This window comes from Heloderma suspectum, chromosome 1, assembly GCF_057233095.1.
Source record: "Heloderma suspectum isolate Gila_16-S chromosome 1, 16-S_ref, whole genome shotgun sequence".
NCBI classification, from domain to species: domain Eukaryota; kingdom Metazoa; phylum Chordata; class Lepidosauria; order Squamata; family Helodermatidae; genus Heloderma; species Heloderma suspectum.
This window is the reverse complement of record NC_139458.1, coordinates 353,322,344-353,349,010: the sequence shown is the minus strand read 5'-3', so window position 1 is coordinate 353,349,010 and position 26,667 is coordinate 353,322,344. Positions and strand designations below refer to the sequence as shown.

At 40.9% G+C, this 26,667-nt stretch overlaps 1 protein-coding gene across 1 annotated transcript in view; it reads right to left on the bottom strand.

Moving 5' to 3' along the window:
* Window positions 1-20,845, bottom strand: part of TULP4 (TUB like protein 4) — a 120,261-nt gene extending 99,416 nt beyond the window's left edge. The window contains exon 1 of the mRNA XM_084827924.1: window positions 19,834-20,845. Within this exon, the coding sequence (XP_084684050.1) occupies window positions 19,834-20,085 (252 nt within the window). The 5' untranslated portion in view covers window positions 20,086-20,845. The remainder of the gene's footprint in view (window positions 1-19,833) is intronic.
* Window positions 20,846-26,667: the final 5,822 nt, after the last annotated feature.

Genomic DNA, 26,667 nt, shown 5'->3' with positions numbered 1-26,667 from the left:
GAGCATCAAGCAACTCAATACACAGGGTGAAAGGAAAGAGAGAAACTCTTCTCCAGAACTTTGTCCAGAAAGGTGGCATATAAATATTTAAATGAATAGCAATAAATAATGCCTCTATCCAAAGATGCATTACTAGAATGAATCTGCAACACTCCCTAATTAAAACAATGACTGCCCTTCACTCCTTGGGGGGCAGGGAGAGAAGCAAAGTACAGCATTTTGGGATATAGCTGTGATGGAGAGAAAATCACACTCAGCCCTGACAATGGGATGCCAACCCTCCACTGGGAGGGACTTTGTGTATGTATATGTGTATGTGTATACAGATGCTCACTCGCTCTCTTTCTCTGTTTACAGAGCACAGAGATGCATTGTGTGTCCCTAAGAGTCCTGCAATATACAGGCCTTCTCCCACCCCCTCATAATGGGTATCTTTCTAATCATAACTAAGGGAGAATGGGGGTTAACTAGACCCATGGTTTACTGGTAAGTATAGCAGTATAAGAACATAGGAACATAAGAAGAGCCATGCTGGATCAGACCAGGGGTCCATCTAGTCCAGCATTCTTTTCACACAGTAGCCAGCCATCTATTGACCAGGAAGCTACGAACAGGACACGAGTGCAACAGCACCCTCCCATCCATGTTCCCCAGCAACTGGTACTGCCTCTGATACTGGAGGTACCACATAGCCAGCAGGACTAGTAGCCTTTGATAGCCTTCTCCTCCAGGAATTTGTCTAACTCTCTTTTAAAGCCATCCAAACTGGGGGCCATCACTCCATCTGATGGTAGCAAATTCCATAGTTTAACATACTCTGCTTGAAGAAGTATTTCCTTTTATCTGTCATGAATCTCCCATCAATCAGCTTCACGGGATGACCCTGGGTTCTAGTATTATGAGGAAGGAAGGAAGGAAGGAAGGAAGGAAGGAAGGAAGGAAGGAATCTCCCTATCCACATTCTCCACACAACACATAATTTGGACACCTGTCCCCCTGTTACTTGTATTTTTTCTGAACTAAACAATTCCACCTGCTGTAACCTTTCCTCATGGGGGAGTTGCTCCAGCCCCTTGGACATTTTAGTTGCCCTTTTCTGCACTTTTTCCGTCTCTACAATATCCTTCTTAGGTGTGGTGACCAGAACTGTACACAGTATTCTAAGTGTGGTCACACAATAGATTTGTATACAGGGAGTATGATACTGGCAGTTTTATTTTCAAATCCTTTTCTAATTACACCTTACATGGAATTAGCTTTTTTCACAGCCACCACACATTAGGTTGACATTTTCATCAAGCTGTCCACCACAATCCCCAGATCTCTTTCTTGGCCAGTTACTTGGCTCAGATCCCTTCAGCTTATACTTGAAGTTGGGATTTTTTGTCCCAGTGTGGATCACTTATACTTGCTTACACTGAACTGCATTTGCCATCTCTCAGTTTTGAGATCTTTTTGGAGCACCTTGCAATTCCGTTTTGTTTTAATCATCCTAAATAATTTGGCATTGTCAGCAAACATGGCCACTTCACTGCTCACTCCTAGTTCCAGATCATTTATGAATAAGTTGAAAAGCACTGGCCCCAATATAGATCCCTGTGGGACCCCACTATTTACATCTCTCCATTAGGAGAATTTACCATTTATTCCTACTCTCTACTTTCTGTTCTTTAACCAGTTACTGATCCATACGAGGACCTCTCCTCTTACTCCATGACTGTTAATGAATAGAGAATCATATGTGATCCACCATTCATTACAACCTACTTGATGTGTATTTGGAGGTTTCTGTTTACACTTCAAAGCAGAAGTGAGGGAGAATGAAGATCAGAATTGTAGCACTAGTGAGAGAGGGCTAATCCATCCCATATCCCTGTGCTGTTTCTCCAGTGTACATAACTTCCTGACGGTGGGGTGTGTGTGTGAAATACAGGTTTCTCCCCCTGCCTCCCCAGCCAATACCATTTTCAGGTCAGATATTTAAACCTGTAGTGGCACACCAGACCTAATCCAGAGGCCCTTTAGCTGCTTTTAAATATAAACAAAAAAGGACAGTAGGGATCATGGAGCTCCTACTGATCATGGAGCTCCCACATCACGTCCAGCTGGCTTTTTTTCTTGGGTTGTGAGTGACCACCAAAAACATGAAGGGCAAAAGCTCCTATTTCCAGCCACTTGACTCTATAAAGACATGGTTAGAAATGTTATGCCTTTTGCCCACCTTTTAATGCTCTATGTGGATGCTCATTTATTCTCCTATCCATCTTTTTTCCATAATGTGTATTGCTTTCCCCCCCATCTTTCAGCCACTTCTCTGCCTTCTCTCTCTCTCCATTTTCCTCAGCACATGATCAGTTACAGAAAAGAGCTTCAAGGGCACATAAAGACTGATAAAACATGAATCCACGGAACTCAAATGAGCAATATGGCAAAGCAAAGGGCATGGCAATTTCCTACTGTGAATTAGCCACCATATTTGTTTTTCACCATAAGATGAGCACATGGAGGTCCTTTTCCCAGATAACATGGGAAGCCCTTGCAGACCAGCTACCCCTCTGGAATTACGATTAAGTCAGTGGGAAGGGGGGTGGGGGAAGGTCTTGGCAGTACTACCACATTTTTGCTTCCACCACGATATTTTCTCTCTCTCTGTTGCTCAGAAGTCATCACCATGTTTCATTCCTTGTTCCCAATGACACAAGTGGGTGTGCTTTGACATTTTCTCCTGTTCAGAACGATGTACGGTATTATTCACTCCACTAGTCGGCTTTCTAGTCTTGTAAATAAATGCGAACAATAGGGGAAGAGAATCAACAGATTCTAAAATAAGAAAAGGGGTGAGCAAAATTAATGTATGTCTTTCCAAGAGGCAGAATTTTGTTCTGTACAGGCACATGTAGATATGCTTCATCTCCACCACTTAAACTGTGTACAAAAGAGCTGTTGGCAGTACTTTCCCCTTTACCACATGCAAGTGTAAAGTGGGGCTATAGATACATGGTAATTTTAGTGGGAGTCAGAATTAGGATTTGGAAAGTGAAAGATGAGCCTCCATAATGAGGTATAGACAGTTGTTCCATGCTGGCAGTTTTCATGAGCTGATTTATTACCTCCAAGCCCAATTTCCAGATCAATGTACAGTTTGAACAGCTGTGTGGCTCAACAGTGCCATGGAACACTGGAACAACTTACTTTTTGCAGAAGGCTCCACTGGAGGCTTCTAGGAATACAGTGTGTTCATGTGACCCTGCTGCCTCCATCTTCCATTAATGGTGAAGACTTTTTTTGGATTGAAGTGCTTCAGACTGCAAGTGGGGAAGGGGGGGTTGAATGTTTGTTTCTCCAGGGAAAAAACTCCCTGCACATAGAAAAATAGCATCATCGGGATGCTAGAATGAACCCTTCTCACAAACATGCTACTTTTCTATGCACAGAGAGTTGCTGCTGTTTTTATGAGGGAGCAAATAAGTAACCCTCCCCCATCTGTAAGCTGGAGTAGTTCAATTCAGGGGTGGGGGGAACCTTTACCATTTGATTCTGCTGAACGTATAAACTTGCCTGGGTCTGGTTCACTCTGACCGTTGCTAGAGAAACATCTCCATTGCTAGTCTAGACAGCCAGGAACGACCTGGTTTCCTTTTAGCTAATATCCCCACCCACCCTCTTGCTTCCGTCTGCCAAGCTTTGGACCAACTCCTGCGTTCTTGTCTTGATAACTGGATCTTGCATGCCTGCTGTGAATTCTATGTACAAAAGCTCCAGCTGCCATGCTGAATAACTGTTTGTTCTCCCAGGTCCTCCTTTGCCTCCTAGTAAGGGTAAGTGAACCCTTGTGCTTTTCTGCTGCTGAAGCCAAAGCATGGTGGCTATTCCACCTGCTTCTCTAGCACTTTAAAGCCTGGAGAAGATGCAACTCAGATAGAACTGGTCGCATTGTGTCATGCTGTTTTGCTACAGAAATAGCAGTAATGCTAACATAAGCTGCACACATGTATGTGCTCTGTCTCCTGGCTTTAACGGACTACTAGGCCTTTTTAATGCCAGGAGAAAGTAAAGGTTTCAAAGGAATAAAAACATCACAACATATTAAAATCAACAGGGCTTTCATAGTCAGTGCTGATGAGAAATGGAATGCACCCTAAATCTATTTCTTTCCTGAAAAAAGGAAGGTATCCTTTGGTTATCAGAGGAGGAAGAAGAAGGTCCACCAACTGACATTCATCAAGACATGAATGGCGAGGAGCAGCTATACTACACAGAAAGCTGTTCACTTTGTTTTTTGCAAGAGTTCTGCCTGTGGTTGTCCTAGAAATGACACAAGAGATGTCATGAGCAAAGCAGGATGCAAATATCTCTGGCAACGTATTGGTAGCACTACTTTGAAAAAGATTTAACTATGACAAGATCAATGCACCATCCTCCATATGATTATGAACATTTATTTTTAAAAGATATATTTATCCATTGATATAACACACATACTTTTATACATCATGCAGACCTACATTCACATTGCATCCTTTCACAGGTATACATTTCAAGTGACTGTAGTTCACAGTCCACTGCTAAAGACATACACATCGAAACCAGCACACAGAGAGAGCAATGCATATCAAAGCACAGCTATAGGCAGGACTGGGAGTATACTGTGACTCTGTGTAAGCCGAAGAGACAGTACAGAATGTTGTATTGGGTGAAGAATTCATCTTCCTGAGAACTTCAGCTTTCACTTAAACATAAAAGCAAGTTTCTAGCCCTTATAGTTGTGGAAGATCTGTGATTTAAAGTATGTGGGCAATGTCTGGTGCAATCTTAGAAGTCAGAGGCGCAGCACCTGCCTGCCTGTCTACACCTGCTGATGCACAGCAGCAACTTCTAGGGAGGGAGATACTTCCTCCAAGACTATGTGTCAGGTTGCCATTTCAGAGTCAAACGAGAACAGCAGCCCCTTTCCTTGGGCTCCTTCACACTGAGCTTTTATCCTGCGATTGAGATTGCTCCTTCATGGAAGTTTGCAGGCTCTTTACATGATGCTATGATCATTCAAGGCGTCTCCTGCACTAAATGTCCTTTGTTCCATTTTTAAATAGATCACAGATAGTGAGCTATCACGTTACCCCATTGTGTTCCACTTCAGTTCCCCCCGCCCCCCATGAAAAGAGTAAAAGCAGCAAGAAGAGGAGCGAGATCAATGAAAGATAATGGAAGACAATGGGGAAAAGGAGGGGGAAGGGGGTGGGGGGAAAGGAAGCACATGAAAAATGGAGTCACTATGATCCTGCATTTAAAATGGAAGCAGAAAGCCCCATTTTAAATGCAGAATTTTAGGCTGGGGTAGAGATGCCCCTTGACACTCTCAAAGAACTCTCAAAGGTTAGAGAGACAGGACCTACATTTGCAGAAGCCATGTTGATTTGCCTTCAGCAAGACTTGTCCTTCTATATCAGCCTTCTGAACCTCTTCCTCTCCAGATATTTTGGACTTCAACTAACATCAGCCCTAGCCAGGATGACCAACGGTCAGGAATGTTGAGAGTCATAATCCAAAGCATCTGGAGGAAACCCGGTTAGCGATAATTGATTATTTGCTTGATAATTTTATCTTTAATAACTCTTTCCACCAATTTACCCAGAACAGATAAGCTAACTGGACTGTAATTTCTTGGCTCCTGGACCCCTTCTTAAAAATGGGCTTCACTCTGGCCACTTTACGGTCCTCTGGTACAGAGGCTGATCTTAGGGGCACGTTACGTATTTTTGTTGGGAGAGCAGCAATTTTACATTTGATTTCTTCTTAAAGAACTCTTGGATGGACACCATCTGGACCTTCGATTTCAATTTGTCAATAAGGCCTAGTACTTTATCGCTATGTGCCTTAGTTCCTCAGAATCCCTTCCTGAAAATATCCATTCAGGCATGACACCTTCTTGAATTTTTTTCTGCTTTAGGAAATAACTGGTTCGTGCATGAACAATCCTGGCTCATGGATGGCCAGCCCAAACACCACTGATGATTTGTCACATTGCTGAGCTGCTCAATTCCCATTGTCCTCAGGCAAATGACCATCAACTTAACCAAATCAACCCTTGTATTTAGTTTACCTTGTACTGCACCATACATTGACCTCATTCTTTCTATTTTTGACAGCATCGTTGTTGTCTCCTGTGTTAGACTTCAATTCCTTGTTCCCGCTGGTCGCTGTACACAACAGCTGTTGTTGATTTCTGCTAAAACGCTCTGAAGATACATTTTGCAAAACAGACGGTAGCATTATGTATGCTACCATTTTTAAACTGCTCCTCCAATTAGTATTGTTTCCTGTTTATACAGGAAAACTGAAATGAGTTTTTACTTAATTTTATTCTGAAAAAAGTTGGCTATGCTACCTCATGAGGACATCAGAGCTGAAGCAACTAAGTTCATGTGAAACCATTCCAAGACCAAAATGAACATTGAGTGTAACTAATGCAAATGTTATGAAAATAAGTCCTCATATTAATTGCTTTGCCCATTAAAGATGTTTTTGTTAAGGACTAACTAGCTGAGCATCAGTAATTTGCATGCAGAAGATCCTAGGTTCTGTCCTTGACTTCTGGTGAAATTCTCACACAATAAAGATCACACTGTAAAACCCTTATCACATTTTTAGACAACACAGGTTTTAATTATTTTCCTTCAGTTACAGATACAATGTATGTATTTTACTGGAAGTAATTACGTCATATTATAACATAGTTAAAAGGAGTAATTGTCTCTATAACAGGGTGTGACATGAGGGCTGTGTGCTCTAGGCAAATGACCACAATACATCACCTTAGTCCTGGCACTATGTAACCATAGTTATTAATTCGTTTGGATACTGTAGCCACATTTTATTCTCACAAAGTGGTTCAAGTCACACTAACATGTTTGTTCAGCTGAATCTATATGAGCATTCTTGCAATCCTTTCTTCCATCCTTCTGTCCGAAATTAGGACCACGGGAAGCTGCCTTATACTGAGTCAGACCACTGGTCCAACTAGCCCAGTATTTTTGACACTGACTGGCAGCAGCTCTCCAGCAGGAGTTTTTCCAGCCCTACCTGGAGATGCCAGGGATTGAACCTGGGAATTTCTGCACGCTAAACATGTGCTCTACTCCCTCTAGAGCCCTCTGCCATTTTTTTCAGGTACATCTAGCCAATGTTCTCTTGTCATTAATGTTCATCACTACTTTAGTGTCACCTTTGTATTAAGGAAGGACTTCATTAGGCTTAAAACATGGTTTGGTTTTGGGGGGGGGGGTTATGAGGTCTGGATAAATAAAAATTTCCAGGGAAGGTTGGGAAATTGCTGTCACTTAAAAAGAACATTATAGGGTAGAATACAAAACAGGTCTAAGGTAAATGTTTGGACAAATAAAAGAAATGCAACCATTTATTATATGAACAGTAACGTGTTCGCAGCATCAATCTGCACATGGTGATCTTCAGAGTAACCCCTGAAATAAACCCATTTTGTATTTTCCATTTCTGACCAAAATCAATAGAATGTTGACCACGGATGCCTCAAATATTGTCTTGAAATTCTAGAATTAAGACAGATGGGCTTTTATCAAAATTGTGTTGCAGACACAGATGGGACGAAGAACAGTTTTAAAATTATTTTTAATTTAAAATACCATATAATTGGTCTTTGGAGAATGTTTACAAATGTCCCATTAGAGAATATGCTCATTTTTATTTTTAAATGGGTCCTTTAAGAAGATTTTTCAGTCCTACTTTCAGCATTGTGGAAGTAAGAATTACATTATGAATAAACATCCCTTTTGATTAGCTCTGGTCTACCCTGTAATTTTCTTATTAAATGACAGCAATTTCCCAACCTTCCCTGGTAAATTTTATTTCTCTGGCCCTCATGCAACCCTCCCCTCCACAAAACTCAAACTTCCCACCACACCACTTTTTATGCCTAATAAAATCCTTCCTTAATTAAGGAAAAACTTCCTAAAGTTTGATTATAGTAATATTTTGATAAACACTGATATAACACATGCATATGTGGGGACACAATAACAGCTCCCTTTAAAATTAACATACACAAATTCCTCTAACTTTGATAGCCTCAGAATTATAAGAGTATTAAACATAGGCTCTCCGAAATTTCACTAGGGGTGGGAGGATGTCTGTTTGAAAGAATCTGAGTGACTAAGTTAATACTGGAATATCATAGCCCCACTTCTCCAAAGAATTTCCAAAAATCAGAACAAACCACAGAAAGATTACATAGAGAACACTGGAAAGCAATAGGCTACCAATGTCATGTGGATGCTTTGTAAAGAAGTGAGTGAGCAAAGAGTGGCAATTCCAGGGGAAAGTGCTAGTGTTGAAGTACATTCTCAGATAACCAGTCTGCTTGAGAAGACTTGGAGTGGCAGATGGCCAGGAAATGGCTCCATCCTCTCTTTTATATGCACTCCATTTCTTTATGGCACTGCTTACACTTTTTCTTGCATCTCCCCCAAATCTCATGGCCTGCTCATCTCTCTTGCCTCAGTACTTCCTGCTTCTCTATGCCTCCAAACTCATCAGCTCCATGTTCTTCCTAAGGGTTGTTGCAGACATGTCCCAAACAGAATGACATGGATGCAGGGAAAGGACAGCAGGGCAGGGGATGGGGAGAGAACAGAAAAATATGCATATCCTTGGATGAAGACAATGGAGTAGGCACACATATACATCTATGTTATTGAGGTTGGTCCAAGAAAAAAGCACAAAAATGTTTCTTACATCTTGATAGAAAACATGAATAATAAGATCTCCATTAGTTATAAAGCAAATTTAAAGTAACATGCGTGTATCAAATGGGCCCTCCATATAGGCTGGCATTTGTGATTTAAAACACAACTTGCCAAACACGTTTGTACCGCTGATATAAACACATATTTTATACTTATCTTCAGCGGGACGTGAATTTTATGCACTATGCATAAATCACCCTTTCACCAGCCACCTCATCTTTTTCTGCATATTCAAAGGATACATTAATTCACCACTGCCCACTTCTTGCTGCTCATGTATCAAAGCCCTGTTCCCCCTATCCCCCCGCCCTACTGTACTTCATCTAGATTATATGGCCGTTCACTTCTCAACACCAACAGCCTTTTCCGTGCTTGCAACAGCCAGCTTTCCCTGGCAGTCTCCCATCCAGACAGAGGTTGGGCTGCAAGCTTTGCTTTCAAGAACCGATGTATAAAAATACTTCTAAAATTGCTAAATTCTCAGAAGTTATTGGATACTTCAGTTCCTGTTTCCAGCCAGCAAGGGTTACTCCAACGCATCCACTATCCATGAAAAGAATTTACCTCTAGCTTCACTTCTGACTCCTTAATAATGGTACTTCACAAGAATTCGACACAGGGAAGAGAAAAAGTACCCCCATCAACCCTTCTCCATGCAGCACATGACACTTCAACTTCTTTTCATTCCCCTTTCCTACATCTAACCATAAAACCATAATATTAATCAAGGTGAAGAATGAAAAATGAAAAAAATAAAAACGGAGCATTATATGATTCTAATAGAAACCTGGTCAGTTAATGACATATCTGCATTTTTTATGACGATGATGATGACGGAAGTGTCTGAAGACCTGTCTCTATGGTAAATTTCTCACATAGTGCTAATTTAAGCATGTCCTGCTTCCAAGTGTCAGGAGGGATGTTTTACTGACAAGTCACAAATACTACACACATTTTGTCATTAGCAGAGCCCTTAAAACAAGCTACTTTCCATACTTGGGCATCCCCTAGAATATCATTCTCAAAGGGGAGATTATCAAGAGTTCACTGATTTCTTGTCCAAAGGATATTTCCAGAAGACAACTCCATAGCATGTGTCATTGTAGCCTCTGGCTGGAGAAGAGATTTTTGAGTTCTTGAATATCCCTTCGTGGTAACTCAACTGAGTAAACCCCTCAAAGATCCTCACATTCTTTTCAACAATTACATTTGTAGGTGAATTAGTAATGTTGGCTATTATCCAGGAAGACAAGAAGGAAAGTCCATGAAACAAGGAGCTCATCAGCCAATTAAATTGAAATTTTAATGAAACTTGGAAGTATGTGGCATAAGTTAGCTCACTTCATCCCATTTTTAAGTATCCAGCTCAAGAGGCTTTACAGATTAAAAAAATATCAGTTTCCCCAATAAAATGCAGTCGCTATCAAAATAGCTAAAAGTATAATTTGTTTTGTAATTTTATTTAAAATTTTGGAGGCTTTGGAAGGTTTTAAATATGCTGAATTGTTTGCACATGTTAAATCTTCTCTGGGACTACTATTTTTGTGTTTTGTTTTTATGTGGTGGGGTACAATAAAACAAATAAAAATAAGATTTACACAGATTGTGATACAGATTCTATCATGTGAATTAACAAAAAAGTGACCACACTGCTTGCTATTCAATAACTGACTTACCTTAACTCCTACTATAAATCAGGGTTGTACAATATCAGGATCTATATGGAAATCCTGATTCCCTTCAAGTCATAGGAAATGTGTCATGGATTTCAACACGGTGAGCAGCCCAGTTTTCTGACTTCTTAAAACTCATGGCTGCTCTTTTGGCCCTTTCAGGTTATTATTCTGAAGACCCCCTTCTAGTCTATAATCCAATACTTTCTGGATGGCCAAAGAAGTCGCATAGATCTCTTTCCCCCCACCCCCAAGAGGTCTGGAGGCATGAACTAGTAATGTCTAGTTTTTAGACATCTACTTTAGAAACCTATCAGAATTAGACTCTACAGCCTGACAAAGCTTGTTTTTGATGGTGATGATGATGATGATGACGATGTCGTCAAAACAACTGAATGAAGATCTCAGCAGCTTGGCCTCTTGACAAGAAACCAGTGAAACTCATTGCCACAAACCAACAAAAATATTACTGAAGAACAAAGCCAAATGTTAGTCTTATCTTGCTTTATTCCCTTTGCTTATTCTGATGTGTTTGTTATTTAGATTGTAAGCCTGTAAAGAACAGTTCCATTTTTATCTGAATTATGCTTGTTTTTCAGGTGCTTAAGATACAGACAGACAGACACTAGATATAGATGATAGATAGATTGTAGCAATACATAAAAGCAATACACAGTATAGCAATATATAACATAAACAATATACACACTAAACTATTATCAATCTATCACATCAAATCATCCAAGAACCATCCTACTCAACCAAAAAGACCTGCATAATACCACATATATAAGCCCATCATCTATCTATATCTATACCCATACCTATATCTATCTATATATGAAAAGTAAGACTAAAATTTGGGGTGTTGTCTTTAATTTAAAGAGAGTGCAGGGGACTAGAAATGTGGTATATAGGCCGAGGGCATTGCTGGGGGCAGGAAGAACTGCACATTATCACTCTAGGACTGATTTTGCAGTGGTATGTAAGAACACATGAAGAGCCATGCTGCATGAGATCAAAGGTCCATCTTGTCCAGCATTCTGGTCAAACCAGATGGCTGCAGCAAACTCCCAATTGGGGCATGAGTGCAATAGCAGCCTCCCGCTCATATTCCTTGGCAACTGATGTATATAAGTATATTGCTTCTGGAGGAAGCATATAGCCATCAGGACTAGTAGCCATTGACAGCCTTATTCTCCATGAATTGGTCTAATCTCCTTTTAAAGCCAACCAAACTGGTGGCCATTACTACATCTTGTGGTAGCAAATTCCATAGTTAATGCTCTGTGTGAAGAAGTACTTTGTATTATCTGTCCTGAACCTCATACCAATCAGCTTTCATGGGATGATCCAGGATTCTAGTATTATGAGAGAGGGAGAAAAATGTCTCCCTATCCACATTCTCCATACCACGAATAATTTTGTATACCTCTATCATGTCTCCCCTCACTCACCTTTTTCTAAGCTAAACAGTCCCAGATTTTGTAACCCTCCTCATAGGGGAGTTGCTGCAGTCCCTTGTTCATTTCAGTTGCCCTTTTCAGCATTTTTCCAACTCTACAATATCCTTATTTAGGTGCAGTGACACAGTATTACAAGTGTTGTTGCACCATAGATTTCTATAAGGGCCATATGATCTTGGCAGTTTTATTTTCAATTCCTTTCCTAAATATACCCAACATGGAATTTAACTTTTTCAAAGCAGCTGCACAGTGGGTCGACATTTTCATTGAGTTGTTCACCACAACCCCAAGATCCCTTTCTTGGTCTGTCATCCTAGCTCAGATCCCATCAATGTATATATGAAGTCAGGATGTTTTGCTGCAACATGCATCACTTTGCACTTACTTACATTGAACTGCGTTTGTTATTCTGATGCCCATGCTCCCAGTTTGGAGAGATCCTTTTGGAGCTCTCTGCAATCCCTTTTTGTTTTAACCATGCTAAATAATTTGGTGCCATCAGTAAACTTGGCCACCTCACTGCACACTCCTAATTCCAGTTCATTTATTAACAAGTTAAAAAGCATACTGATATCTTGGTGAGAACGTTTCCAGCTTAGCCTTGGACATGTCATCTAGTTTTTTATGTACATGGAATTTGGTCTGTGGCGGAACATTCAGTCATGTGCATCCCCATCTGCAGTTTAAAGTGGTGTAGTCCAGACAAAGGCTTAGCAGCTCAGTCAGAGCCAAGCCATGGTCTAAGGCTGGGCTCTTAAACTCACTCACTTTGAAAAATGTGCCACTGAGTCTTAGCAGCCTTTGCCCTTGTTGCTGACCCAAGGCAATCAAAACCAACATTTTATATACATCATTTTAGTACGTTTACCTTTTACACTTCAGATTGATGCATTTCTCTATGGTATTTGGCTGTTCTTGTGCAGCAGGGAATGAAAGTCACCCACTTCCTCTGTCTTATTTAATTACTTCACACATTCCAGGTTTCAGCCTGGCTTTGAAAATAGATGCTAGGGGAGTAAGCCCACATGAATCCTGTTTCAAATTGAGCTCTCAAAAATGCATTACATTCCCTGGGCCTCATTAACATGCATGTATGTAGAAACACTTGGTTCGTTCTTTTGGTTGTTAGGAAAATAACAGTAGTAAAGCTACTGTTTTCTTTCTGGTAGTTATGATACTGCATAATATTGAGGTTTTACTGCTCTTGGCGGGTTTTGGTCATAGTTTTCCTCATAACAGATCGTTTCTACAGTCCTGTGCTGAAGGTTGTAAACCAATGTGTGTTCAGCATTTCATTAAATTAGCAGTTCCTAATAAAGAACAAATTAGACATTAAATAGTACCAGGTTTTTTGTGGGTAGGAGAGCTGGAAAATAGAGGGAAAACACCAATTTCCTGCTACATTTGAACCGAGAATTATGGCTAATTGTTTCCAAACAAGCCAAGATTCAGAAGCCATGAACCATGGCTTCACAACATGGCTTGGTTGGAAGCCATTAACTATAATTTCCCAGTTCAAACATAATGGAAAGTTATAGTTAACTGTGGTTTCCTGGGTTGTTTCCCCCTCTCATGAAGAGGAAGCACAGAAACTACATGTGGGTACCCAGCATTAATAAAATTCTGGTTTATTAAGCAAAAATTTGATCTTCCAAACCAGGCTAAAGACTCAAAATGATGCTCAAAAGTAGGAGGTTCATTGTGGTCCACCCAGTGTTTTCAGACTGTTTGCTTCAGAGGCACTAGGAAATATTAATATAACAATGCCTACTTTAAAAGTATGAACTTGAGCATGCTCCGGGAGAGAGCGGAGGACAGGAAGGACTGGCGTGCTATGGTCCATGGGGTCACGAAGAGTCGGACACAACTTAACGACTGAACAACAACAACTTTAGAAGTACTTAAAATGGTTTGGGATCAAGCTATTTGAAGGACCTCCTCCTCCCTTACTGTCCAGCCTGCCCACTGTGTTCATCATTACAGACCTTGCTCCATGTTCTGCCACCATCTGAGTTATGGTTGGCTGAGACATGAGACAGGGCCTTTTCTATTGGCTGTGCACAGGTTATGGAACTCCCTCCCTAGAGAGGTTCAGTTGGCTTGCTTCCTCTTAAGCTTCAGGTGAGCTGCTAAGACTTTCTTTTATTTTGCATAACTTTTAAACTTGTTTGAATTTTTTGTTTCCTCCGTACTGATTGTGTTTTGCTAACTTTATTCTCTCCTCAGTTTTACTGTATTTAAATTGGAAGTTATTGTATTTTCTTTTTGTTTTATTGTGAGCAGCTTTGGGGGCCCTATCTGGCACTAAAATGAAAGATACAAATGGTTTAAAATAATCTAAAACTGAAACAAGAACAACAAAAACAACAACGTACAGTTATAAGTATATAAGAATACATTAAAATCTATAAATAATCTGTGTATGGCACCCACAGGTTTGGAAGGGACCAAAATCTCTTTTTATTGTGGTTTTTATGAAAACAGTGTCCTTAATTCAGTTTTGAAACTCTCTCTGGGGCACAAATGCAGCCCTTCATTTGTGTATACAGAAGATAGGGTGCAGAATTGTGCATACAATCAGGATATGGAGATGTATAAACAAAAAGCACACCATGCCATTGCTACCCTAGGCCAAATGTGCAAGTGGGGCAAAAAATCTCAGCTTCATGTATTAGCTGATAGGATCTGAGCTAGGGGTGACTGACCAAGAAAGAGACTGTGGGGTTGTGGTGGACAGCTCGATTAAAATGTTGACCCAATCTGCAGCTGCTTTGAAAAAGGCAAATTCCATGTTAGGCATAATTAGGAAAGGAATAAAAAATAAAACTATCAAGATCATATTGCCCTTATAGAAATCTATTGTGAGACTACAATTGGAATACTGGGTATCGTTCTAGTCACTAAAAAAGAGCTGGAAATATTGCATCAACTAAAATGATGAAGGGGCTCGAGCAAGTCCTCTATGAGGAAAGGCTAGTGTCTGGGACTAAACTTAGAAAAAAGGTGAGTAAGGGGAGACAAGATAGAGGTGTACAAAACTGTGCATGGTGTGGAGAAAGTGGATAGGGAGACATTTCTCTCTCTCTCTCTCTCTCATAATACTAGAATCTGGGGTCATCCCATGAAGCTGATTGGTGGGAGATTCAGGACAGATAAAAGGAAGTATTTCTTCACACAGTAAATAGTTGAACTATGGAATTCACTACTACAAGATGTAGCGATGGCCACCAATTTGGATGGCTTCAAAAGGGGATTAGACAAATTCATGAAGGATAAGGCTATCAAAGGCTACTCGTCCTGATGGCTATACGCTACCTCCAGTGTGAGAGGCAATATCCCTCTGTATACCACTTGCTGGGGAACATGAGCAGAAGGGTGCTATTGCACTCATGTACTACTTGTGGGTTTCCCCCAGGAAGTTGGCTGGCGACTATGTGAACAGAATGGTGGACTAGATGGACCCTTTGTCTGATCCAGCATGGCTCTTCTTATGTTCTTAAATCATTTTAATCACAATGGCATATTTTCTAGCTATCGTGGCTTAAAATACAGCCATTATGCTCAATTCTTCACTAATGAGATATTTGGTAGATTTTATTATTCATGTTTTGCAAAAGGCTGTTAGATATGGTCAGAACTGATCTCTTATGAAAGGACTTCTCCCACAAAAAGTTAGCAAATAGGTTGTCTGCACCTCCTCGCCCCAAAGACCTCACATCACTAGCACTTTTCAGTCTATGGAAATGAATGGCAGGTTGTGTCTGCCAAAGATGGCTTTTAACAGTTGAACAGAAGTTAAAGCAAATTAGTTTTCTATTTTGCTGAGCACGCTAGCAATTTTGGTTTAATTCACAAAAACATGAAGTATCTTGCATGTAGACAGGAGACACTGGGAAGACATATGCCTAACCTCACACTACATTTTAGTCTGACAGATTGAATTTTTAGGCAGGCACACAGAACTCTACTAAAATGTAGTTAAATTGTTAGAAATGGCATATTAAAAATAAATGTGTGAGAAGGGAAACTCCTACAGGATGGGAAGCAAAGCCAAAATTTTCATATGGCCAGCACCTGTTAAGACCCCAGAGCCACATGTCCCCCAAGCTCCCCACCCATCCAAGTCATTCATCCCACGGGGGGAAGGGGCATTCTACATTACTGGAGCAGCTACTGAAAAGGCCATGCTCCAAGTGGCTGTTATTCTTATATTCACAAAAGACAGTAGCCTGAGGAAAACCTTATTGGTAGACTTCAAAACATGCACACTGGGTAGAGGGGTTCATATAAGGAAAGATGCTCCCTGAAATATTCTGGGCCCAGATTTTTTAGGGCTTTATAGGTCAAAACTTGAATTGTGCCCAGAAACATTCAGATAGCTAAGGAAGTTGTTGTAATATGCTGCCCTCAGTTTGTGCCAGTCAAAAGGCGGGCAGCGGCATTTTGAACTAAATGAAGTTTCCAGATATCTTCAAGAGCTGGCCCACATAGAACACAGAGCAATTGTCTAATTTGGAAGTCATCAAAGTATGAATTAAAGCAGTTAAATCTCAATGAAGAGGAGCAGGATCATTTACGCCGCCTTGGGCTCCTTGGAGGAAAGACAGGTTATACATGTAATTAATTAATGCTTCAAAAGTTGGCATAGCTGGGAGGCATCCCATCCAAACATACACTTCCTAACTCATCCACTCAAAATTCAGAAATATGCCTGGACAAAACCCTACCTCACATGATTTGTTCATTGAGTAAAGAATTTCCAATGGTCATCATGAATAACATACCAATGTTAAAGCAGGTGGGTAAATCAGAAAAGGACAACCCTGATTTCCCTAACGAAAGTGCAAAGAGGAATCCTCCATTAGCAAGCTGAGCAAAGAACATCCTGTTTTTCAAAGGTGTATGTATATGTGTGAAATGGTCAAATTCAGAGACCACACCTTACCATTACAAAATATCTTCTAAGTGTTAAGGATAACTTTTTGGGGGCTGGCTTGTAAGTAGCCACTCACCTACTCACCTATGGCAAGGAAGTACAGCCACCTGGCAAACTGGGAAAGAAGGCTTTTGTAAAATGGAAAAGATTTGGTGCAAGTGGTGGTTCTAACATTAGGCAGACCAAGGCAGCCACCTCAGGCTACAGATGCTGGGAGATGACATCAAGGTATTGGAGGAGAGAGGTGGGTGCCACATGGCCAGTCCAGCATCCTGTAAGTTAACCTGCTGCCTTAAGGTGCAGTGGAGGATGCTGTCCCATTGACAGTATTGCTGTGAGATTCAACTGCCAGTCCAGTTGGCTCTTACACATGGAATGGGAGGGGGTGCCATCTTGTTATTTGCCTCAGGAAGCAAAATGTCTTGGTCCAGCCCTGATTGGTGCTGTTTCTTTAGGCTAACAATGCACCACAAATTATGTTATTTATTTATTAATTTATTCTTATCCTGCCCTTCTTCATGCAACTCTGGGTGACACACATCATTCTCCTTATATTCACAATAACCTGGTAACAGATTAGGCTGAGTAGCGACTGGTCCAAGTGAGCTTCGTTGCTGAGTGGGGATTTGAACCTTGGCCTCTCCAAACCCAGTCTGGCAAGATCGCAAATAGCTTTGTGGGCTATTAGTTGTTATGGTCTTATTTGCATGGCAGCATTTGGTCATCTTCAATATTAAACAACCTCCATTACATGCAGTAGATGTAACTCACTCTGGAAGTGGCCCAAAATTAACATTCTGAAACATTTGGCACACATTAGTGATTCAGGAACTTAAATCATAATGAAAACCACACTAAAAAAAAGTTACAACCACCTATGTTGCCGTAATTGATATTCTGAACACACCTCTATGCAAGCAAAATTCTCACTCCACAAGATACCTCAATAAGGAGTTCTGAACCCCTCACTTCAGCACTGTGATCTCTGATGCAGACACCAAACACATTCCCCAAAATTATGTCTCAGATGAAGCTAGCCTTAACCATCTTTCCTATTTAGAGCAGCAAAGAATAAAGAAAATGGGCAAGCCTGCAATGCATATTGGCTTGAACAGGAAAATCCACTCACTAAATGAAAATCCACTAACTAAAAGCCAGTCAGGATTAATTCACAACAGAGAACCTCCAGCTTTTCTTTTGATTCCTCTTTTCACCACTTTGAGCATCAGCTATACACTTCCTGCCACATTTACAGTAAGGAAATTCTTCAGGCAAGTGTAGACTCTGCTAATAATGTGAAGAACATTACTCTTCCTGCTCTCTTTCCCTCTTTAAAGAAGTATTTTGCGACTTAAAGTATACATATAAAGCTTAGACCGTAATTTGAAATAAAAAACCACAACAGCATTTTTAGTAACAAAGCATTGTCCCAATGTCACACCTATCTTTCTGTACCTTTCTGTATCATTCCCAGGGAATGTCAGTACTGCATTCCACCCTGCTCTATGCAGCATGATCCAAAACATGGCAAGGGATCAGAATTACGCTCGCTCACTTGACAGCTCTCTAGCACGCCCAGCACACCACAGGTCCCCCTCAGATCTGCACACAGGATGTCACAACTGCAGAAAACCCAAATGTTTTGGTGTATAGATGGTGTAATTTGGGCCTTCACTCATTGGGTTGTATGTGCACAGGCACTTATGCAAGTATGATATTTGACGCTTTGGATGCTGAGAGAACTCCGGAGCAGGACAGAGGTGGGAGAGCAAATGCCTAATTAGCTTGTTTCCATTTGTCATTTGACCCTATTCAGTTTTCCTTTAACTGAGATCACCAAGGAATATTATGGGAAAGCATTACCAGACAGAAAGTTTGAATCCATCACAATTCAGACAGGGAATCACAAGGAGCAAAGGCCACATTTGCACTTCATGCTAAAATGGCAATCTAGTGGCCTCCAGGTGTTTTGGACTGATCATTGGCCATGCTGGCAGGGACTTATGGAAGTTGTAGGACAAAACATCTGGAGAGTACCAAGATGCCTACCCATGTGTTAAACCATGGTTTGGTAACATGCATGAACAGGAACAGCAAGCCTTGGGCTTACGCACTCTCCCCTGCCCTACCCTTCTCCTGTGTGGCTGAGGAGGAGGAGTTTGGAAACTTTCAATGCCACGTATAGTTAACCACAGCTTCCCATGTTGCTCAAACCAGGAACCCTGATGGTGTTTCAGCATCTGTTGAAAAAATATTTGTTTGACCAAGCATTTATTGATTTTAATGCCAAGCTTTGTTAGATTTTCTGTTTTATTGTGGATTTTTATCTAAAATTTAAGTCCTAATGAACTTTGTACACTGTCCTAAAATTTGTTAATGAATAGTGGTATATACCTATTATAAATAAATAAATAAATAAATAAATAAATAAGCAAGCAAGCAAGCAAGCAAGCAAGCAAGCAAGCTGTGGTTAATATTCATGATGGTTACTTTAAAGAAGCCAGTTTCAGAAACCAGTTTCAAGTTGGCTTGTTTTAAAGCAGGGATGTGCAACCTTTTTTCTGTCAAGGGCTACGTTCCCTCATGCGTGAGCTGTCAGGGGTCGTATGCAGAGGGTTTTTGACATTAGGCTAAGGGCCACAGGTTGCCCACCCCTTTTAAACTAACTATAATTAATGTTAATCACAGTTTGTCACTCCAAACAAAACAACAAACCACATTTAAGGGAAAGCAAAATGCTTCCTCTCAGTCACACAGGAAGCAGGGGGAGCACGCAAGCCCAAAGCTTGCTGCGGCTCATTTCTGCTCATACATATCATGATAAACCATGGTTTAGAATGTCATACAAATGCGGCCACAGAAAGCAACAATTCCACTTATCTTCTGCATGTTTCCATCATTCAGTTACCCAGCAGGTACATTTTGATCAAGACAAATAATTCTGTACTCTTTTGTAAACTGAAACTTAGTGGTTTACTTACCTCACTGTTGTGGCCTCTTAAATTAAAGTTGATTCGCTGGGGTGTGTTCCTGTCTCTTCGACAGTGGCTGGATGTGAAGGTAACACCTACAACTCCCCGGCCATTGCCTGTTGCCAGCCAACCTTCCTCATAATATCGCCTCCGGCATACAGGTTTCTCCTTCTCACTTTTAGGAACCCTGCCTTTCCAAGAGAGGCAGAGGATGTTCGAATCGCTGCAGAGAACAGGCCCATGTTCCACTGCTGCATACATGCTTTGCTGTATTTTTCCCTTTTGACATAAGAAAGTACTATGTCTAGTGCAGAAAATTTAAATTGTTTTTTGTTTTATTGATAAGACCAAATGTTTAGACAGATCAGAATACGAGGGGGCGGGGGGGGGGGGGAGAAGAGAAGGTCAGTTTTTATAAATATCCACCAAATGCATAGTGAAAAATTCCTCTATAAAAGATGATGACAGTTGGCTAAGAAAACGTAATGCTTAAAAAAAAACCCAAAGAAATCAGGTTCATTTTGATTTGGAGTCATTAGAGTGAGGGTATACTTGTCCTTTGGAGAAACAGCTACTGCAGAAGAGTCGTTCAAAGAAACGGCAAGCCGTCTTTTTGCTCAATTGGATATAATCATCGTACAGCCTGAGATTTCCAGTATAGCATTATGCAATTCCAGAGACAAAGGTTTGCAGATGTGTAGGTTTCAAGTAACTTAAGGCTTTAAAAAGATTTCCTCCAGTTGGATTTTCACACGTACACATATAGGACATTCATTCATTGTTCCCCAAAGCCGCCCTCTGGCATATCTTCCCCACCAGACCAAATTTCTGCTGCTAAAGCTGAAATAGATTGCATAAAGGGAAAAAAAAGGCACACAGACCGTGCGAGACCACAAACCAGAGTCTTGTGCAGTTAACAACGTGCTAGGCCAGATGGGAAAGCCCTTTCTGAACTTAACCACTCACTTTACAACCCAGTAGTCTTTGCAATCCAAAGACAGTCCCATTTCCTTTGTAGCTGGTGATTTCCCCACCACTTCCACTGGAGTCTTAGTTTATCATGCTGTCTTGCCCGCTTCCTCACGACTTGCTGCCACACGCAGGCATGAAAACAAAAGCCCCTTTTCATTTAGCAGTAATGTGTGTGTGTGTTTTTAAATACTCTGAAGCTTTTAAGCTTTTGAAGCAAATCAGTTCACCTTAGGTGAACCATGAAGTCTCCTTCAAAACACTGGGCTGTTCTACACCTTTATCTTTTCCCTTTTTCCTGCTAGAAGAGAATTGCAGGACTCACTTTTCATCCTCTTGTGGAAAAAAAAGTGCCAGGGCTAAAAGCATGTCAAGTAAGCAATTATTGGTAGAACCTGTAGGATTCAAGAAAGGAGGGAAAACAGCCAATTAAAGATAGAGAGAGGAGCTCTCTGTCAGAAAAATCCAACTTCCCCTTCCTTCCTGTGACATCTCCTTTGCTTGCTCAATCGCCTCCTTCCTGATTGGTGCTTGCCTACAGTGCAGACTCATAATTCTACCCAATGCATTTGCAGATGTAGAATTTAATTTTCAAAGTGTTCCAAATGTGTCGAGTAATACTTATTATCAAATATTTATGAGTATTTGTACCATATTAACAAGGAACAAAACAAAACAAAAAAGAGGGTGGAGAAAAAGCAGCAAATTCAGTTGCAAAACTCAACACAGGATGAAAAAGTCTGTGAAGTTCAACCCCTAGATCTGTCCCATTGCTCCTGAACTCGCTTTCTTCCAGTCATCATTACACAATTATTTGTCACTACTTAACCGGCAGGCATATTAAACCCAGCTGAATCTGTCAGAGTCCAGAAGCACCAGAGACTTGTGCATTATTCCTTCTTTGGGGATGACTATATCAATCTCCTCTCCACTGAAGACTGTTCTATTTATTTCGTAGAGGTATTTGTGTCATTTATTCTGTGCAGAGAACTGTTTTTCTTTTTCTGCTTCTTGCAATTATTTTTTTCACTCGCTGCAGACCATACTGAAAGCTGACCAATAGAAACAGATGATTTTCCATGGGCTTTTGGTCCTTGTGCTGTTAGGTTGCTGCATCTGGTCCTTGAATTAATTCTCATCAATTGCAAAAACTCTCTAAAGTATGCAGCTGCTGGCCTGTGTGGGTGGAGAAATTTGTGTGTATATATACACATACATACGGTACACACAGGCACTCCTTCAATTTGGCAATTTGGCCTACATCTGGGCTTCGCAGCTTAGCTATGGCAGCCTCTTAAGCCATCTGTCACTCGAAGTCGGGACTCCCTGGATGCTTCCAATTCTGTAAAAGAAAAAGAATATATGTATATATGTGTGTACACACACACACACACACACACACAGCAGGATTGCATGACTATGTACTCAGAAGAACACAAGACGTTTACTGGGAAAGCAATTCTCCTTCAGTAGTACATACAGATGATGTCCTTTAAATTTACAGTTTCAGTGAATCCAAATGATTGTTTACATACATGAACAAGAAATTACACAAGATATTTTATATCAACATGGACAAAATGAAGTGGATGAGGTAGGATTACTTAAATGGATGGGAGTGGAGGAAGAGACAGATACTACAGTGATCACTGGTTCTAAAACCAACAAGTCTCTAAAACCTTGTAAATGAGGGTGTCAAACTACCAAAAGTCAGTCCTTGAGTCAATACAAAGGAAAAATGGGAGGGGAGATAATTTCATGGAAGATAAGTCTTCCCATAGGCATCTTTTTGGTCACTGTGGAACACAATGCTGGATTACATAGACCTTTGGCCAGATCCAGTATGACTCTTCTTATGTTCTTAATTAATCAGACAGTAGTACAGAATGAGAGGTTCAATTGTTAGGACCTCCTTGACAAAATGTTTCTGAGCAATTGCTACCTAACAGACGATTCGACATTAACCCCAAAAGAATTAAAGAGTTCTTTTCATACTGTTTGAGTTTAAACATTTGTCAGAAATCTGAATAATGAACTGAACTACTCTCCAGTTACAACACTGCTAGCTTATGCAATCCACTAGCTATATTTTTATTACAATAAATGAATTTGCTCAAATGTGCCTGGTATTAGAAGAGGGCACTGTAATCCCCTATTTAATTCTCAGAATGTTCAAAGGAGTTTAAATGGCTTATGAAGTATGAAATTGGGAGGGGAGGGGAAGGAAAGAGAGCAGAGAAAGGGCAACTGAGTACTGTTCTGTATTTGGAATGGGAAAAATAATCCCTGATCATATGGTTTTATCGATGTTAAGTATGCTAGAGGCCAAACCAAAAGACAGACCAATTACCTCTGGTTTTATTCCATCTAAATCCACGATTCTGCAAATATGGAATTGGGACTTCCTAAGGAGACAGACACAACTGCTATGTTAGGTGCAAGCTCCTCCCTGATGCCATGTATACTGTGTTAATTGCAACTGGAAGTACAGTGCCATTCCAGTAGTGTGCTCCATGATAAAAATGCTGCATTCATGACTGTGCATGTACTCTCTCTCTCTCTCTCTCTCACACACACACACACACACACACACTGAGCTGACTGACAGTGCCAGAATCCAATGATGCTTGCTCCTGTTCTTTGCAGACTTTCTGCTTCAGGGGACTGGAAACAAAGCCCTATGAAGAGAGACTGAAAGAACTGGGCATGTTTAGCCTTGAGAAGAGAAGACTGAGGGGAGATATGATAGCACTCTTCAAGTACTTGAAAGGTTGTCACAGAGAAGAAGGCCAGGATCTCTTCTTGATCATCCCAGAGTGCAGGACATGGAATAATGGGCTCAAGTTACAGGAAGCCAGATTCCGGCTGAACATCAGGAAAAACTTCCTGACTGTAAGAGCAATACGACAATGGAACCAATTACCTGGGGAGGTGGTGGGCTCTCCCACACTGGAGGCCTTCAAGACGAGGCTGGACAGCCATTTGTCAGGGATGCTCTGACTTGGATTCCTGCATTGAGCAGGGGGTTGGACTCAATGGCCTTGTAGGCCCCTTCCAGCCCTACTATTCTATGATTCTATGATTCCTTGGTGTCTTTTCACCCTTAACCGTGAAGTATACCTACCATATCAGATATGATATTCCCAGTCCAGAGATATGAGCAGGATATGCTACCATTCAAACAACCCTTCTTTTATTTTGCCTTAATTGCTGCTGTCAATGTGTATCAGCATCCTGCAATGTTCAGCTGATCCCATATGCTTATTTACTGGTATTTTATATTTTCCCAGTTTGCAAGATGGCCATTCTCACTTGCTGTCACTGCTGACACTTTGTCAAAATAACAGACTTGCTTATAGCTTCACACCTGGAACAATATAACCAAATACTGTTACAGTGCAATCCTATGCATATCTCCCCAGAAGTAGGTCCCATTGAGTTCAATGGGGCTTACTCCCAGATACACATGTATAGGATTGAAGCCTTAGTCACTCTCTTAGGAAGGATGCCTTTCTTTCCTTATTAAGAATTTTAATATACCTCTTAAGGACAATTTTTAAGTGTGGTATAGCATTTGGTCCAGGGGTTTTACAAACAGGATCTCTACACAGTTTTTAAAATGTGAGTAACCAAGAGTGCCGTATATTGTTGCGACATATGTATGTTTCCAATGTTAACAATAAATCAAATATACCATTTTTAACCTGTTTTGTCACAAACATATCAAGCAATTATGGTCAACATTTACTTAAAATAAAAACAGAAGATAAATGCAATCAGGCCTATTTCTGACACCACTTGATCCTATTCTAACAGACTATTTTAAACAGACCTTTCTAAACCTATCGATAATACTTTATACATTTCCAGGGAAAATAACCCCTTCTCTTCAGGTACTCTCTTCTTGCCCTCTATCTTTTTTTAACTGTCAGTTGCCTTCCAACTGAAAAGAACCCTTCTCTGCCTTCCATCTGAAAAGAACCCTTCTCTCCACAAATCCTGGCTGAGAAGCTTCTTTTCATCTAATAAACACCAACCCCTTTTCAGTGGTGGTTTTTTTAATCCAATAGAAACGATGCATTCTCGATCCTCCCTACTACTTATGTTTCTATTTATCCTTTATTTATCCTTTTTATGTGTCGTCGTCCCCCCCCTGCCCCTCTCCAAGCTTGGGGAGACTTTGTTGACTTCAGAAAGCTAGGGACACAACTACACATTGACAAAACCACAAGGATGCTGCTGAAAATGGCAATGTTATGTTCCCATGTATGTTCTCCCACTCCATAATGTGTTGTTATGGATGGGGAGGACTCAGCATGGGGATATCTTTTCCAGTGCCAGCTCCATGTTTCTTGTAATGTGCAACTCCATCCTACTTCAGACACAGTTGTGGAATCTGTGGTCTAAGTCAACCTGTAGTTGATGAGGAGTGAGCAGAAGGTTAAACTGGGATCTACTATTAGATCTCTGGGTGATTTGAAGTAGATCAGCCAGGATTCCTGACTCCCAATTGTTTAACAACGGCAGCAACAAAATTACTCCCACACCATAAATTATACCACTGAAATATTAAAAAAAACCCTTAAAGCGGGGGTGGGTGGGTGGGTGACCAGAAGTTATTTTTGTGTAGATGAACTCAGTTCAGTTAGTGTATGTCTTTTACATCTGGCTCCAGTTGGTGGATCGCAAGTAAGGTAAAAAACAAAGAACAAAGTAGATCCCACCAGCCTGAAGTCTGCCCTCCCCTGGGAGAGTATCCTGGGAGGTCCAACAAGGTAAAGGTGACCATTCTTGAACAAAGGAATTTCAGACAGATATCACTGCAAAAATGTTGAAGTACAATTAAGATCTCCAGCAAAAGAGATCGTTACCTTGTCGTGGTGCTGGAGCTTGAACACTTCAATGACGCCACGAGCTAAACCGTGAAGGGACACCCAAGACGGGAAGGTCATGGCAGAGAGGTCAGACTAAATACGATCCCCGGGGAAGGTAACGGCAACCCACCCCAGTATTCTTGCCGTGAAAACTAAATGGATCAGTACAGCCAGAGATATGTCGGTATACCATCGGAAGATGGGACTCCCAGGTTGGAAGATGGTCAAAATGCTGCATGCCATATGCCAGCAAATTTGGAAAACACAAGAACGGCCACCAGATTGGAAAAAATCAACTTATATCCCCATACCAAAAAACGAAACACTAAAGAATGTTCACATTATCGAACAGTGGCACTTACTTCACATGCTAGTAAGGTAATGCTCAAGAACTTGCAAGGTGGACTCCAGCAATTCATGGAACGAGAATTGCCAGATGTACAAGCTGGGTTTAAAAAAGGCAGAGGAACTAGATACCAAATTGCCAATATCCGCTGGATAATGGAGAAAGCCAGGGAGATTCAGAAAAAATCTATTTCTGTTTTATTGACTATTCTAAAGCCTTTGACTGTGTGGATCATAACAAATTGTGACAAGTTCTTGGTGGTATGGGGATACCAAGTCATCTTGTCTGCCTCCTGAGGAATCTGTATAACGACCAAGTAGCAACGGTAAGAACAGACCACGGAACAACGGACTGGTTTAAGATTGGGAAAGGAGTATGGCAGGGTTGTATACTCTCACCCTACCTATTCAACCTGTACGAAAACACATCATGCGATGTGCTGGGCTTGATGAAGCCAAGGCTGGAGTTAAAATCGCTGGAAGAAACATTAACAATCTCCGATATGCAGATGATACCACTCTGATGGCTGAAAGTGAGGAGGAGCTGAGGAACCTTATGACGAAGGTGAAAGAAGAAAGTGCAAAAGCTGGGTTGCAGTTAAACCTAAAAAAAAAACAAGATTATGGCAACCAGCTTGACTGATAACTGGCAAAT